This window comes from Dendrobates tinctorius, unplaced genomic scaffold (genome assembly GCF_039654945.1).
Source record: "Dendrobates tinctorius isolate UK_male_01 unplaced genomic scaffold, ASM3965494v1 ptg000111l, whole genome shotgun sequence".
Lineage (NCBI taxonomy): Eukaryota > Metazoa > Chordata > Amphibia > Anura > Dendrobatidae > Dendrobates > Dendrobates tinctorius.
The window spans coordinates 25,494,582-25,508,564 of record NW_027361779.1 but is presented as its reverse complement, the minus strand read 5'-3'; the positions used below and the strand labels follow the sequence as shown (position 1 = coordinate 25,508,564).

Below are 13,983 nucleotides of genomic sequence, written 5' to 3'. Positions count from 1 at the left end.
ACGGGGTTAGCGATCTCCTTTGATCCTCCCATACAGAGACACATCTCCGTCTGGTCATTTCAGTTGCTAGCAACGCCTTGTGGATTAATTTGGAAATCACTTGGTCAACCGAGAAGGGTTAATTTAGCCCTCCCTCAAAAGCTACCTCGTCAAACCCATCTGGAGACCGCCAGGCTCGGCACCTTGGAACAAAGATGGATGGCTCGGTTGTCCAATTATGAGTTCGTCATTAATTACCGAGCTTGCACTAATAACGCCAATGCCGATGCCTTGTCCGTTATGCCAAATGCTCCTGTTTCAGCAGAAGATCTAGAAGACCTGGAAGAAATAGAGATGCCGGCATTCCACCGCCACGGTGCCTCCCAAGACTCTAACCACGTGACAGGGAAAAGTCTATTAAGTCAATTAAGCAAAAGTCTATTAAGTCAATTAAGCAAAATACTATAAAAGAGGTGGCATAATAAACGGGGTTAGCGATCTCCTTTGATCTTCCCATACATAGACACATCTCCGTCTGGTCATTTCAGTTGCTAGCAACGCCTTGAGGATTAATTTGGAAATCACTTGGTCAACCGAGAAGGGTTAATTTAGCCCTCCCTCAAAAGCTACCTCGTCAAACCCATCTGGAGACCGCCAGGCTCGGCACCTTGGAACAAAGATGGATGGCTCGGTTGTCCAATTATGAGTTCGTCATTAATTACCGAGCTTGCACTAATAGCGCCAATGCCGATGCCTTGTCCCTTATGCCAAATGCTCCTGTTTCAGCAGAAGATCTAGAAGACCTGGAAGAAATAGAGATGCCGGCATTCCACCGCCACGGTGCCTCCCAAGACTCTAACCACGTGACAGGGAAAAGTCTAGCCATTCACGAAGTTTCCCTTAATCCATTACCTCACCATGGTTGGGCAGAGACGCAGAGCAGTGACCCGGCTAAATGTATGGTCAAAGAACTCCTTGGAGAAGCAGATTCGTCTCCAGCTCCTGGTGCGCCTGCGGATGTGGATCATTTTTCCCGTTTCCTAGTGGTCATCCCAGTGAAAGACCAAACCGCAAGAACAGCTGCAAAGGCATTCCAAGAATATTTCTGCAGACCCCATGGCTACCCAGATCAAGTTCTGACAGACAGAGGTCCAGCCTTTGAAGCAGAGGTCTTCCAAGAATTTTGCTCCCTCTATGGATGTAAAAAGATCAGAACTACACCATACCAGCCACAAGGCAATGGTCTTTGTGAAAAATGAATCATCTGATGATCAATTTATAGCAGATCCTACCACTAGAAGAAAGGAACCAATGGCCTGAGAAATTACCTGATTTGATTGAAATGTACAACCATATCGAACCAGCGCAACAGGATATGCCCCAGCTTACTTGATGCGTGCACGTCCAGGTAAACTCCCCATCGACCTGGAAATGGGAGTCCTAACTCCTGAAACCATATCCAGCCAATTGGACACGGATTGGAATACAAAAAGACAACTGCAGTATCAAAAAGTTCAGCAATGTGTAGAGGAAAGTCTTGCTCAAGCTAGGCAAAAACAGGAAAGGAACATTAACAGACATGCTGTGGCAACCCCCTTACCAACAGGTGAACAAGTGCTGAAGAAAAAGAGAAGAAACCACAAGTTAGATGACCAATGTAAGGCTCAACCTTATGCTATTCAACCATTTAGCAATGCCCTTTGTCAAAACTCCAGCGTTTATCTCGACAAATTGTTGAGACCATTTATGTTGGCCCTGCCCTCCTACCTGAGGGATGCTATGGATCTTCTGAATAAACTAGATGGAATTACGGTTGACCCAGGCACTATTCTAGCATCAATTGATGTAGAAGCATTATACAGTAGCAATAGACATGTGGAAGGCCTGAAGGCGGTCAACTATTTCCTCAAAGGGAGGGGGATTCAGTTGGGTGCACACAATAAATTTTTGCGACAACTGTTGGAGTTTGTACTTTGCCATAATTATTTCTTATTTAATGGCAAATACTTCCACCAGCTCAGGGGCACTGCGATGGGGAGCCCTTGTGCCCCCACTTACGCAAACTTGCTCCTGGGCTGGTGGGAGGATACCGTGGTCTTTAGTGACGAGGATGTCGTCTGGTCCCCTAACATTTTGTTTTGGGGACGTTACATCGACGACATCCTCGTCCTATGGGCAGGTGATAGAGAATCCTTCAGGTCTTTTGTAGACCTTTTGAATAAAAATGAGATGGGCCTGTTCTTTACACATGAGATTGGGGGAGAGAGTATTACTATTTTGGATACTACGATATCAATTGCTGAAGATGGATCCCTGAAAACGTCCCTTTATCGAAAACCTACATCAACTAATAGCCTCTTGAGATGGGAGAGTCATCATTCCCCTCCCCTGAAACGTGGTATTCCCAGGGGGCAGTTTCTCAGGTTGAGGAGAAACTGCTCTGACTGGGGTGACTTTGAGGTACAATCAGGCGATTTATGGGACAGATTTAGGGACAGGGGCTACCACACTAATGTCATTCAACCCGCGTATAAACTGGCCAGACAGACTGGGAGATCCTCATTGTTGATCCCTAGAGATAGGAAAGATCCTGATAACCTGACTAGATTAATAGGTACGTTTGACGATCAGTCAGGGAAAGTAATGGAGATTCTAAAGAAGCACTGGGCTATACTTAAGACTGACCAGGATATCTGTGGGATGATTTCACCTAGACCCTCAGTGACTTATAGGAGGGGTAAATCTATTTGGGACAAAGTGGTAAAGAGCCATCTTGATCCACATAGGAAGGAGGGAACATGGCTACAAAATAGGCAGGTCAGAACCTTCAGATGTGGACATTGTAGTTTCTGTAAATTTATTACACCTTCTAAAATATTCACCAGTGCCCACACGAATAGAACTTACAAGATGAATTCCTTTGCGAATTGTAAAACTGTAGGGGTCGTTTATTTATGCACATGTTCCTGCCCTCTGGACTATGTGGGTAAAACTAAACGTGAGCTCCGTATACGCATTGGTGAACATTTGGGTGACATTAGGCATAAGAGGGACACCCCATTAGCGCGTCACGTCAACCTTGTCCATGGTGGAGATGAAAAGCAGATTGGATTCCGTGTGATTGAGAGAATTGAGCCCAGAGTGAGACAGGGGGACTGGGATAAGAAAATCCTACAACGGGAGACGCGTTCGATTTTCTGGCTTGAATCACAGAGCCCTAATGGACTAAATGAGCAATTGAATTTCACGAGTTTTCTATAGATGGCACCTGATGGATCCAGCATGCTGTACTTTTGCTCACTACTATGAGCTGTGACATTGTTTCATGATTCATAATATGGCATTAAATCTGTTTTTGTTTGTGGATACATGGATGTGTCTTCTGAAGGGGTTAAAAAGGCATTCATATATTTTGATAGAATTTTATATGATTAATGTTCCTTTGTGTGTCCATTTTGACCTTCAATGAGGGGATTTTTCCATTTTGCACCCTCATGTGATATCTTTGCTACTTTTTGTGATGTCATTTTACTACTAGATAGAACCCTGAGGAGGTTTTTTGTGTGTAGCAGCTAGGTGTAATACCATGAATATGCCTCTTGGGTTTTTATGTTTTGTTCCCAATTGTGATATTTTGTCACTTTAATATTGGCTGCGTTCCCGTGACGTCACTCTTTTAACATACATAACCTTGATACAGGTTATTAGCAAGTTGCAATATCAGTAATATGCCTTTTGGATGTTCCTCCCCTTTAACTGACATACTTCCAGTGTTTGGGGCAAAGGGCACGCCGCATCATGAGCGCGCTCCCCACTACAGGCGACCGGAAGTGAGGGCGCGACTGTGACATGGTGGATAGGAGGCAGAACGCCGTCCATTGAGATTGCGGCTTTCACCACATGTGATCACTGCCTGTCACCGGAAGTGACAAGGACGCGGTAAATATGAGAATCGGAGACACAGTAAGCACGCCGCACACTGCACTGATCTCTCGGCTGGGGTGATGAGACCCCTTCTTCTCTGCCCCTGATGAACCCTCAGTATCCTGGAGGGGGAAACGCGTCGGGCTGGGCCTCACATCTTCTTATGGCTGATAAGTATTGAGTTTTTTTTGCGCTGGCAGACTGATGGATGGCAATGTAAATTTTGACTACATGCGGTTATTATGGCATTCTTGATTGTAGGGAGTGCCTTCACTGCCGCTTTTGCCTATATTTGGGACTATTATGTCCATGTCATATGATTAATCAGCGTTTGTATGCCACTTATTTCCACCTGGTGGATTTGTTTAAGATGATCTATTTGCAGTGCTTAAATATTTACTACTATTGCTTGGAACATTGTTTCCTCTCAGTTCTTCCTGTGTAGACGTTTTTTCTGTCTAGGGGCGTTTTCAAATATACAGTCTGTCATTGCATGCAGCATAAGCCCTTTTTACTATGAGATAAGCCATTTAATAAGCTGCAATAGTAAGCATTTTTTACTACGAGATAGGTTTATTAGTGGTGGGCCTAGTGCTCACGGCTCTACTACGAGATAAGTTTGCACATATAAGAGACGCTATCCAGTCTCTCCACTAGGGGGGGGTTTCAGGTATTTGTGTGTTTGTGTGTTTTTTCTGTGTATCCTCGTCGTGGACTAGGGATTTGTAGGGTGTTATAGGGTCACCGACGTTGAGCGGGAGCGCCATATTGTCAACAACTAGGGTGCCAACCTCCGCGGCCAGGAAGGGACTTGATAGGGCCCATTAGGACGAGTGTAGTTGCCCTTAATATTTTGAAAAATTTTCTGACTTGTGACCTTTTGGTTATTGATTGTTTTGTATCCTTTGAGATGGGATTGTCCAAGATTTTAATTATTTAATTAAAAGTTAATTTTTAAGGGGTCATTTTTGCTGCTATCTTGGACTGTTCACCCATACCCAAGTTAAATGTTATGTCATTTTGTTGTACGCTTATGTTCCTTGTGTAGCCCAAGGATGTGCTACCTTTAACTAGGGGGGAATGTGGTGCCCTGCGTCTTTATCGCCACAAAAGGGTTAAATATGTACTGTTTTGTATGTCTTTTGTGATCAATGGGAGTTATGCTTTCTCTGCTACTACCACAACACACACACAATTGGCCTCTATCCCTCACTTGTCTGAAGCTTAGAGTTTTGCAGACATGCCCTAACTGGGAGGGGGAGGGGCCGAGTTGTTGTTTCAGTGAACAAGAAGGAGGAAGAACATCTTGGAGGCCATGTTTAGACATGTGCTCGATCCAGGAGTGAAAGCTAAGAAGCATCAGGGAGCAGCCCCTAGACCAACCATGCTTTCAGAGCAGGGTGGTAAGCTGAGAGACTGTATGGGATTATACAACCAACAGCATCGTGTTTTCTCCCCGGAAAGACTGCAACAACCTAGGATCAGTGAAGAATAGTGCAAGTGGGAACATGAGCTGCTTCACACAGGATTCACGCTGCAAGTTGCTGAAGGCAATACTGGGAAGTTCCAAACTCCGGGAAGCCTTGGTCCCAGAAGGGATTAGAATAGCAAGAAGTTACACTGAGTCACAAGCAGATTGAAGGATAACTCCCATTCTCCAGAGCAGACTGTAACCTGGTGAGAGTTGTAATATCTCCTCTGAACTGCACCTGAACTACAGTAAATGATAAAGTGAGTTTTCTTGTCTCCTGCCTTATTACTCTGTGCCTTCTACATGCATCACAATCTCTGGGGGTCTGCCCTGGTTGGAGAGGGCTTAACATCTGCACTGCCATCACCATCTACTCCCCCAGGGATCATCTGCAGTGCTGGCTACACTACAGTCGAACACTCCAACTGGCGTCACGAATCACTACATAAACTTTATCCCCATCCAGTTCTACCCCTTTTTGCATGACCCCCTAGAGGCAGAACAAAATTTGTAATCTATTTGTGATAAAACCATTATCTTGCAAGACTACCCAGCAACAATGGAGCAGAAGCCAGTGGAGGTTGAGCAGAGCCTGATTTGTGACCCCAAAACACTCCAAACCCCGCCATGACACGTGCTCTATGGAGAATGGCCCCAAAACACTCCAAACCCCGCCATGACATCCTTTTACATGACCGCCTGGGGCCACGGACCGGGTCACCGCCACTGTGACATCTCCCATTGAAGTTAACGGGTTCAGTACAGAGTATCCCACTGCCCCTCGGGTGCGTCAATTGCACCCCCTGAATTTGCATACCCCAACTTCCTCTCTTGTGGTTGACAGTGCTGCTTGCAAAGAGCCAGCTCTTTGTCAAAAGAAAGCTTTTGTCTGCCGCTCTGCTGGCTTGTCCAGAGCCAGCACAGTCTCAGAAGAAAACTGGTGCTTGCATTTAGTCACTGTTAGGCTACGTGCCCACGATCAGGAATAGCAGCGTTTTGGACTTTGTATTTTCGCTGCATCCAAAATGCTGAGGTGTAGTCGCAGTTAAATCCTCATGCGTTCAGTGAGCTATGCTGAATTATCCCATCTAGTGAATGGCTATGAGTATGACACTACGCAGAGACTGGCGTCTCTACTGCAGATAATTGACACTGCGGCTCTTAAATCCGCACTGCTGGTGAGTTTATGCAGAAATAAATAGCACAGCGGGCATGGGATTTCTATAAATCCCATCCATTGTGCTTGTAATGTAGAACGCAGCTTTTTGGATACAGAGCAGGTGAGCTGCATCCAAAACACAGCTCATCCTGATCATCACCTAAGGGTGAGTGCACACGCTGCAGATTCAAATTTGGATTTTTCCACGCGGATTTGCCAGTGGTTTTCCCCTGCAGATTGACACCTGGACAATGGAACAGGTGTTAAGCCGCTGCGGAATCCGCAGAAAGAATTGACACGCTGCGGATTTAAACCCGCAGCAAATCCGCATGGAAAAATCCGCAGCATGTGCACTGCGGATATGAAATCCCATTGGCTAACATTGTACTGTACAATGTCTGTGGAACTGCTGCGGATTCGCAGGGCCAAATCCGCTGCGGATCCGCAGCAGAATCCGCAGCATGTGCACATACCATTACAGTTCCTAGATCGAAGCAGGCATTCATAGCTCTCTGCTCTCTGCTGCAGCCGCTCCATTACAGTAGTGTGCGACTGCAGGGGAGAAGGTAGATCTGTTTGTGTGCACTCTGATCTAGGAATCCAATAGCAAGTGAGCACAGGTGCGAGCTTTCTCCTGAAACAGTGTTGTCTCTTGGCAAGCCACCCATCTCAGTTAGCAGGACAGGAGGTGGGGTATTCAATTTTAGGAGGTGCAATGGTAAGGTGAAGCTGTTAAGCTATGCCAAGGGCAGACTAGGCAACCTAATTAGTATATGGGAATAAGGATACTTTTTTGCACAACAGCAGGACAGATTTATACAATAAAGGTATGATTTTTATTGGGGCAAGATATACTATTATATGATTATGAGCTTAGTTTAAATTGTGCTTTGGGGATGACAGACTCTTTTTAAAGTATTCCTATCAATTAATGTGACTGCTCAGAATAGGCTGATCAGTGTTCTCAAAACTAGTGAGTGGAGACATTATACAGCAGTACTGAGCAGTGTAGCTGTGAATTCAGCATCAGGATGAGATAAAACACTTCCTAGAAAGTGGCTGCATGGGTCTGTGTGTGTCTGTGCCTCTCTTCTTCACTCAGCTTCTCACTTTGCTCCTCCTAAAACCCCAGCTCTTCAGACTTTAATAAACAGTTAAAATATGATACTTGTGTGCTGCCAGAGTTTTAACCAATATGGGTTGCAGCTGTGTTTTAGAGTAAATGATAAGTTCAGGAGGCAGTTGAGGAAAGAAGTGGCTCATAAGTGGAGAAAGATGTTATATTTGCTTGTACTAATTATTTAGGCAACATTTGTAGAAACGACAGTGATCCATTAACCTTTGACATATTAAAATAGAATCTCAGTCAAGCTGCAAGTTTATTCATTTCAGCATACTGCTAATATGAAAGTACAGCATAGAGAGCTCCGTATTGTAGGCACTACATGTACTCAGTCTGTTAGCATGTGTATTGCACATACTGTAAATTTCTGCATGTGAAACAGCCTTTTAGAGTGAATTCCCTATGTGATTTCTAGGCATTTGAACATTGAATACCACAGCCTCTGTTTCCTGATGCTGCACGGCAGATAGAAATGAAGTAGACTAAAATATCACAGTCCTGTCCCCTAATGTAGGCATGTTTCGATATGTAGTTTACATTCAGACATTTAAATTAGCTGTATAAAAGTGCATTATCACTTCCAAAGTGCAAAAATACCTTTAACATTTTTATTATAAAAATCTGAAAACCTAAAAAAAATATTTATTATGCTACCCTATAGTGTTTTATAATCGTATCATGTACAGGTGTGCAAAGGTTTAGCACTATGCTACATCAAAGAAACAAATGACATTGATCTGTTACACCAATGCTAGACATTAGTGGATGCACCATGAACATGTTGTGTTCATTGTTCCCCTTATTTTGTATGAGAGCATAGTGCAGTCTCCCTGCTGTGACCATCAGGCGGTATATTATTATTACTATGGATGAATATGATTGTCTATAAGGTAAAGTCCCTTCTGAAGAATCCTTAGGATTAGAATTATCCTTAGTTTAGACAAACACAGGTCTGTACAAGAAAACAGCTGAAATTCCGCAGATTGAGCAGCTCTCTGGAACTCTTCATCTTTATTTCAGAGCTCTCGGTGTACCATTGGGGGCAGCTCTTCTGCTCTTTCGAATGTGACTCAGGTGTTTGCGAGATCTGAGCACTTTTACCCTTACCTCAAACACTTCCTGAATTGCTTTACGAAAGCAATGGAAATTGTAATCTATCAAACCTGTAAATGAAGGAAAAACAATTTTTTAAAAAACTATGTCATCTTATATGATTAAAAGAAACCTGTCATCCGATTCATTTTGCCCGAACTACAGCATGACTCAAAGCCCGGTTACGGCTGTGTGTGTATTATTCTGAAATGCTTGGAGAAAAAATGTTTGAAAAGCCAGCTAGAAACTATATGGCTCATTTGAGCAGACTGATGGGTCCCCGGCTGTTTTCTCCTCGTCCCGATACCTTTGACTGACAGATCAACCCTGTTGTCACGGGGTTACCGCAACAGTGTGGAGCCAGAAGACCGCAGCGTCTGATTGCTCCTACACCGGCACTGAGAAGAAGCACTTCTCCTTCATTTTAAATGTTATATTACTTCTGGCAGAACAGGGGTTAATCGGCCATGTTGGAAATCTCTGTGCTCACAGCTGTACTCGGTTAGCCACTCCTTTTCCCTTTATAATCTGGGCTCCGTTACTAATCCTTGTCAGAGCTAGCATTTGCTGCATGGCTAACGGAGGGAGAGAAGTTCATATGAGGAGAGTTGGAGGAGTTATAAGTGACTGCTTCTTGGTTTATGTGTGGTAAATCCCTATCCTCTATTTTGGTTTATTCCCCTACCTCCATGCCTCGGTGCATGCTTCTGTTATATGTGAGTAAATATTTTGTATGCCTGGAGATTTCTGTTAACCCTTGTTTGTGTTGCCTTGTTTGTCGGGTTGGTGTACTACGGTGCACAGTAATGCCACTATTCACTGGGTGTGGGAAGAGAACGGACTGATGGCTAACTCAGGAGATAAGGCAAGGGTGGAGGCCCCGGCATCTTCGCCATCTGAAGTATCCCAGGGAGGAGGGGAGCTAGGGCGCCCCATAGTGTTAGGGACAGGGAAGGAGCCCCTGGTTCCAGGTCAACCCGACAGCTGTTTTGAGACACCTCTGACCTTTCAGTCAACTATAGCATGGCAAGAAGCCATCCAGCAAACCGCTTTGGGATAGTCAGACTAGGCACATAATCCTTAACTGGCCTTTTAAAGTATGTTTACTCTGAAACGCCACAGAACTTCAGTGTGAAGCATGCATAGTTGTAATTACGACACCAATGTCTGAACCATGGGCAGCACAAATGTGATACTGCTTCCCTTTGATGACACTTTTATACATTGGAGACAGCCTAATACATTTAATACATTTCTTATAATGAAAACAGTCAGTGAGCTATAAACAGTGCTTGCTGCCATTCAACAATTTACTCCTATTTGATTTTCACTGTTTAACCCCTTAGTGACAGAGCAAATTTGCTACTTAATGACCAAGCCAATTTTTACAATTCTGACCATTTCACTTTATGAGGTTATAGCTCTGGAATGCTTTAACGGATCCCGCTGATTCTGAGAATGTTTTTTCGTGACATATTGTACTTCATGTTAGTGGTAAAATTTATTCGATATGACTTGCGTTTATTTATGAAAAAAATGGAAATATGGTGAAAATTTTTTAAATTTTGCAATTTTCAAACATTTTATTTTTATGCCCGTAAATCAGAGGGATATGTCACATAAAATATGCAATAAATAACATTTCCCACATGTCTACTTTACATCAGCACAATTTTGGAAACAAAATTTTTTTGTTAGGAAGTTATAAGGGTTAAACGTTGACCAGCAATTTCTCATTTTTACAACAAAATTTACAAAACCATTTTTTTTAGGGACCACATTACATTTGAAGTCACATTGAGGGGTGTACATGACAAAAAATACCCAAAAGTGACACGATTCAAAAAACTGCACCCCTCAAGGTGCTCAAAACTACATTCAAGAAGTTTATTAACCCTTGATCATGCTTCACAGGAACTGAAGCAATGTGGAATGAAAAAAAATGAACATTCAACTTTTTTCACAAACAATTTACTTCACAACCAATTTTTTTATTTTCACAAGTGTAAAAAGAGAAAATGAACCATAAAATTTGTTGTGCAACCTCTCCTGAATACTCCGATATCCCATATGTGGGGGTAAACCACTGTTTGGGCACACGGCAGAGCTCGGAAGGGAAGGAATGCCGTTTGACTTTTTCAATGCAAAATTAGCTGGAATTGAGATCTGACGCCATGTCACGTTTGGAGACCCCCTGGTGTGCCTAAACAGTGGAAACCCCCCTATTCTAACTCCAACCCTAACCCCAACACACCCCTAATCCTAATCCCAACCCTAACCATAACTCTAACACACCCATAACCCTAATCCCAATGTTAGCGTGGCTGGTCTGGAGCCGGAATCTCCAGGAGTGGACCCTCTGGGCTGTGGCACCGAGGGGCCCCGGGCGAGCTGCCAGGTGGAACCGACCCCTCTACAGGGACCATTAGGAGCAGGCCCAGGGGTTCGAGTACCACGGTAGCCGGTACCGAGAGGGGCGGCTCAGGATGGACTGGAGTAGGACTGTGAGACTGAAGTGTAGATGACAGAACAGAGCTGGAACACAGGAGACAGGAGTGGAGTAAGACTGTAGACTGGAATGTGGAGGGACTGAAGTGTAGATGACAGAACAGAGCTGGAACACAGGAGACAGGAGTGGAGTAAGCCTGTAGACTGGAACCTTGAGGGACTGAAGTGTAGGTGACAGGACAGAGCTGGAACACAGGAGACAGGAATGGAGTAAGGCAGTAGACTGGAACATGGAGGGATGGCTGGAGCAGGAACACAGGAGACAGGACTGGAGTATGACGGAAGGACTGGAGCAGGATGGAACAGGCACACCGGAGGCAGGACTGGAGTAGGACAGAAGGACTGGTGCAGGATGGAACAGGAACACCGGAGGTAGGACTGGAGTAGGACGGCAGGACTGGAGCAGGATGGAACAGGAACACTGGAGGCGGGACTGGAGTAGGATGGCAGGACTGGAGCAGGATGGAACAGGAACACCGGAGGCAGGACTGGAGTAGGACGGCAGAATTGGAGCAGGATGGAACAGGAACACCGGAGGCAGGACTGGAGTAGGACGGCAGGACTGGAGCAGTATGGAACAGGAACACCGGAGACAGGACTGGAGTACTGCACGGGACACGGATAGCCGGACTGCGAGGCTGCTGCAGGGAGCACACGAGAACGGGACTGTGAGACTGCAGAGAGCACACGAAGAAGCGAGACCCAGTGTGCTAGGAAACACAATGATCAGGCGCCTCCCTCAGGGGAAAGCAGCCTGATGTGCTCCTGTCTGGTCTGCCATTGGTCAGAGTCTATCACAGTGATTAAAATGAACCAATAGGAAAAATCTCCTATTATTGCAGGGTGCCAGCTGGCACAAGATGCCGGCAGCCCGGGGGGCTTCAGGGGGGCATGCAGGGATACCAGAGATACCGGGGGGTGATCGAGGGACCGGGGGACCCTATTGATGTGCGATCACATCAGAGGACAGAAAATTAAATGGAAAATCTGACTTTTTTTTTTTCAGTCGTCGTTATACGTTTAATAACAGTGATCGCAACACCGCGGTCATTATAAACCAACTCGAATCATGTTCTCTGAGGTCTCGGCTACCCCCTGGTGCCCGAGACCCCCGAGAAAATCCGACGCTGGGGGGCGCTATAACCTTATGCCTCAGCGCCGTTAAAAAACGGAGCTGTGGTTTAAGTACTCAACTGCCGCCGTTAAAAGGCGGTTGTTAAGGGGTTAAAGACAATCTGTCACCAGATTTTTGTTACCTATTGTGAGAGCAGCATAATGCAGAGACAAAGACCCTGATTCCAGCAATGGAGCAAGAGCTCAGCATTCAGAGAACTGCTAAATCTCCAGCAGATAAAACAGTGATATTATAAAAACTAGAACAAGGAGCCCAGTAAGTGATACAGTACATCTCTGGAATCAATATCCAAGCACCTACATTATGCTATCTCAAATGGGGTAGAAAAAACATGGTGACAGATTCCCGTTAACCTCATTCAAGGTTTCTTATATATTTTTTCCTTTTTATCTTCACGGGGTAATGTAATATGAAAAGCTTCTAAAATGTGTTGCAATCATTTTACGAATAATGGCACAGAATTTGAGTATTACAGAGAGTGCTGACACATTAGAAGACGGAAAACATCTTCATATATTTGAGGAATTAGAGAAAACAACACTTTGAGTTTTATCTCAGAGCCTCTAACAGCTCACATAATGCTTTGATCTGGATTAGCTCACAGTGTACTGGCATGCAATACAGATTATGTATTTTCTCAAATGGACTGGTCTGCTTCTCATTTTCATACAGCAATTTCTTTTTACATTAGGATAGGGGGGTTGTTACCTTTATAACAATTCACTTACACCTTTCTTAAATTTCGGGACTTAACTACACAATCATATTCTCAATCTATATGAGTTATTATGGAAAATAGCTCAAATATTCAGCTCCTGCATTTCTAGAAAGTTATTCTCTTTATAAGAATTTATGACCAGTCGCTCTGTTTTATTTTCTATTTTTTATTTTAAGTCTCCAAAACTATTTTTTTCTTTTATGCCAATGAGGTAACAGTAAAAAAAATCACCAACAAGTACAGTGGATGTAAAAAGTGTACGCATTCCTGGCACAATTTCAGGTTTTCGCTTTCATGTAAAACAGTCATACCAAGAAGCAGGGCCGTATTTGGCCTTCATGCTGCCCTAGGCAGTTTTCGTGGTGGTACCTCTTACTGACGTCACACACTGAGTCTGTGCACACATTTAACCCCTTAACGTCCAGTGACGGATGTGGGCTCCAGTACAGGGCCGGCGTTAGGGGCAGGCAGACCAGGCAGCTCCCCCAGGGGCCCCCAGCTAGCGGCACATCATGCAGCCGCTATGGGGCCTATGAGGCAGGGGGGCCCGTCTGCCGCCAGCGCCGACTTCCCCCGCCACCGCATTGAACTATACCGGCATCTTGCCGGTACGGTTCAAAGCAATGGAGGAGAGAGCATCAGCTGACGCTCCCTCTCCCATCATTCCCTGCTCTGCCTCTGACACAGCGGGTGCGCGATGACGTCATCGCGCTCTCACTGTGTGCCAGGCAGTGCAGGAAACAGGAGCCGGGAGCAGTGCGGGCACGAGGAGAAGGTAAGGAGTGTTTTTTTTTAATCAGTGTGAGTATTGGACTGTGGGGCCATTCTCAGGGGGTGGGCTGTATACCATGCTAGGCTGTATACCATGCTGGGC

The 13,983-nt window shown here is 44.8% G+C and overlaps 1 protein-coding gene across 2 annotated transcripts in view; it reads right to left on the bottom strand.

Moving 5' to 3' along the window:
* Positions 1 to 7,893: 7,893 nt before the first annotated feature.
* The window catches only part of RRAGD (Ras related GTP binding D), a 259,744-nt gene continuing 253,654 nt past the window's right edge, over positions 7,894 to 13,983 (bottom strand). For both annotated transcript variants that reach the window (XM_073589575.1, XM_073589574.1), the window contains exon 7: positions 7,894 to 8,819. In XM_073589575.1, coding sequence (XP_073445676.1) covers positions 8,668 to 8,819 — 152 coding nt within the window. In that variant the 3' untranslated portion in view covers positions 7,894 to 8,667. The remainder of the gene's footprint in view (positions 8,820 to 13,983) is intronic.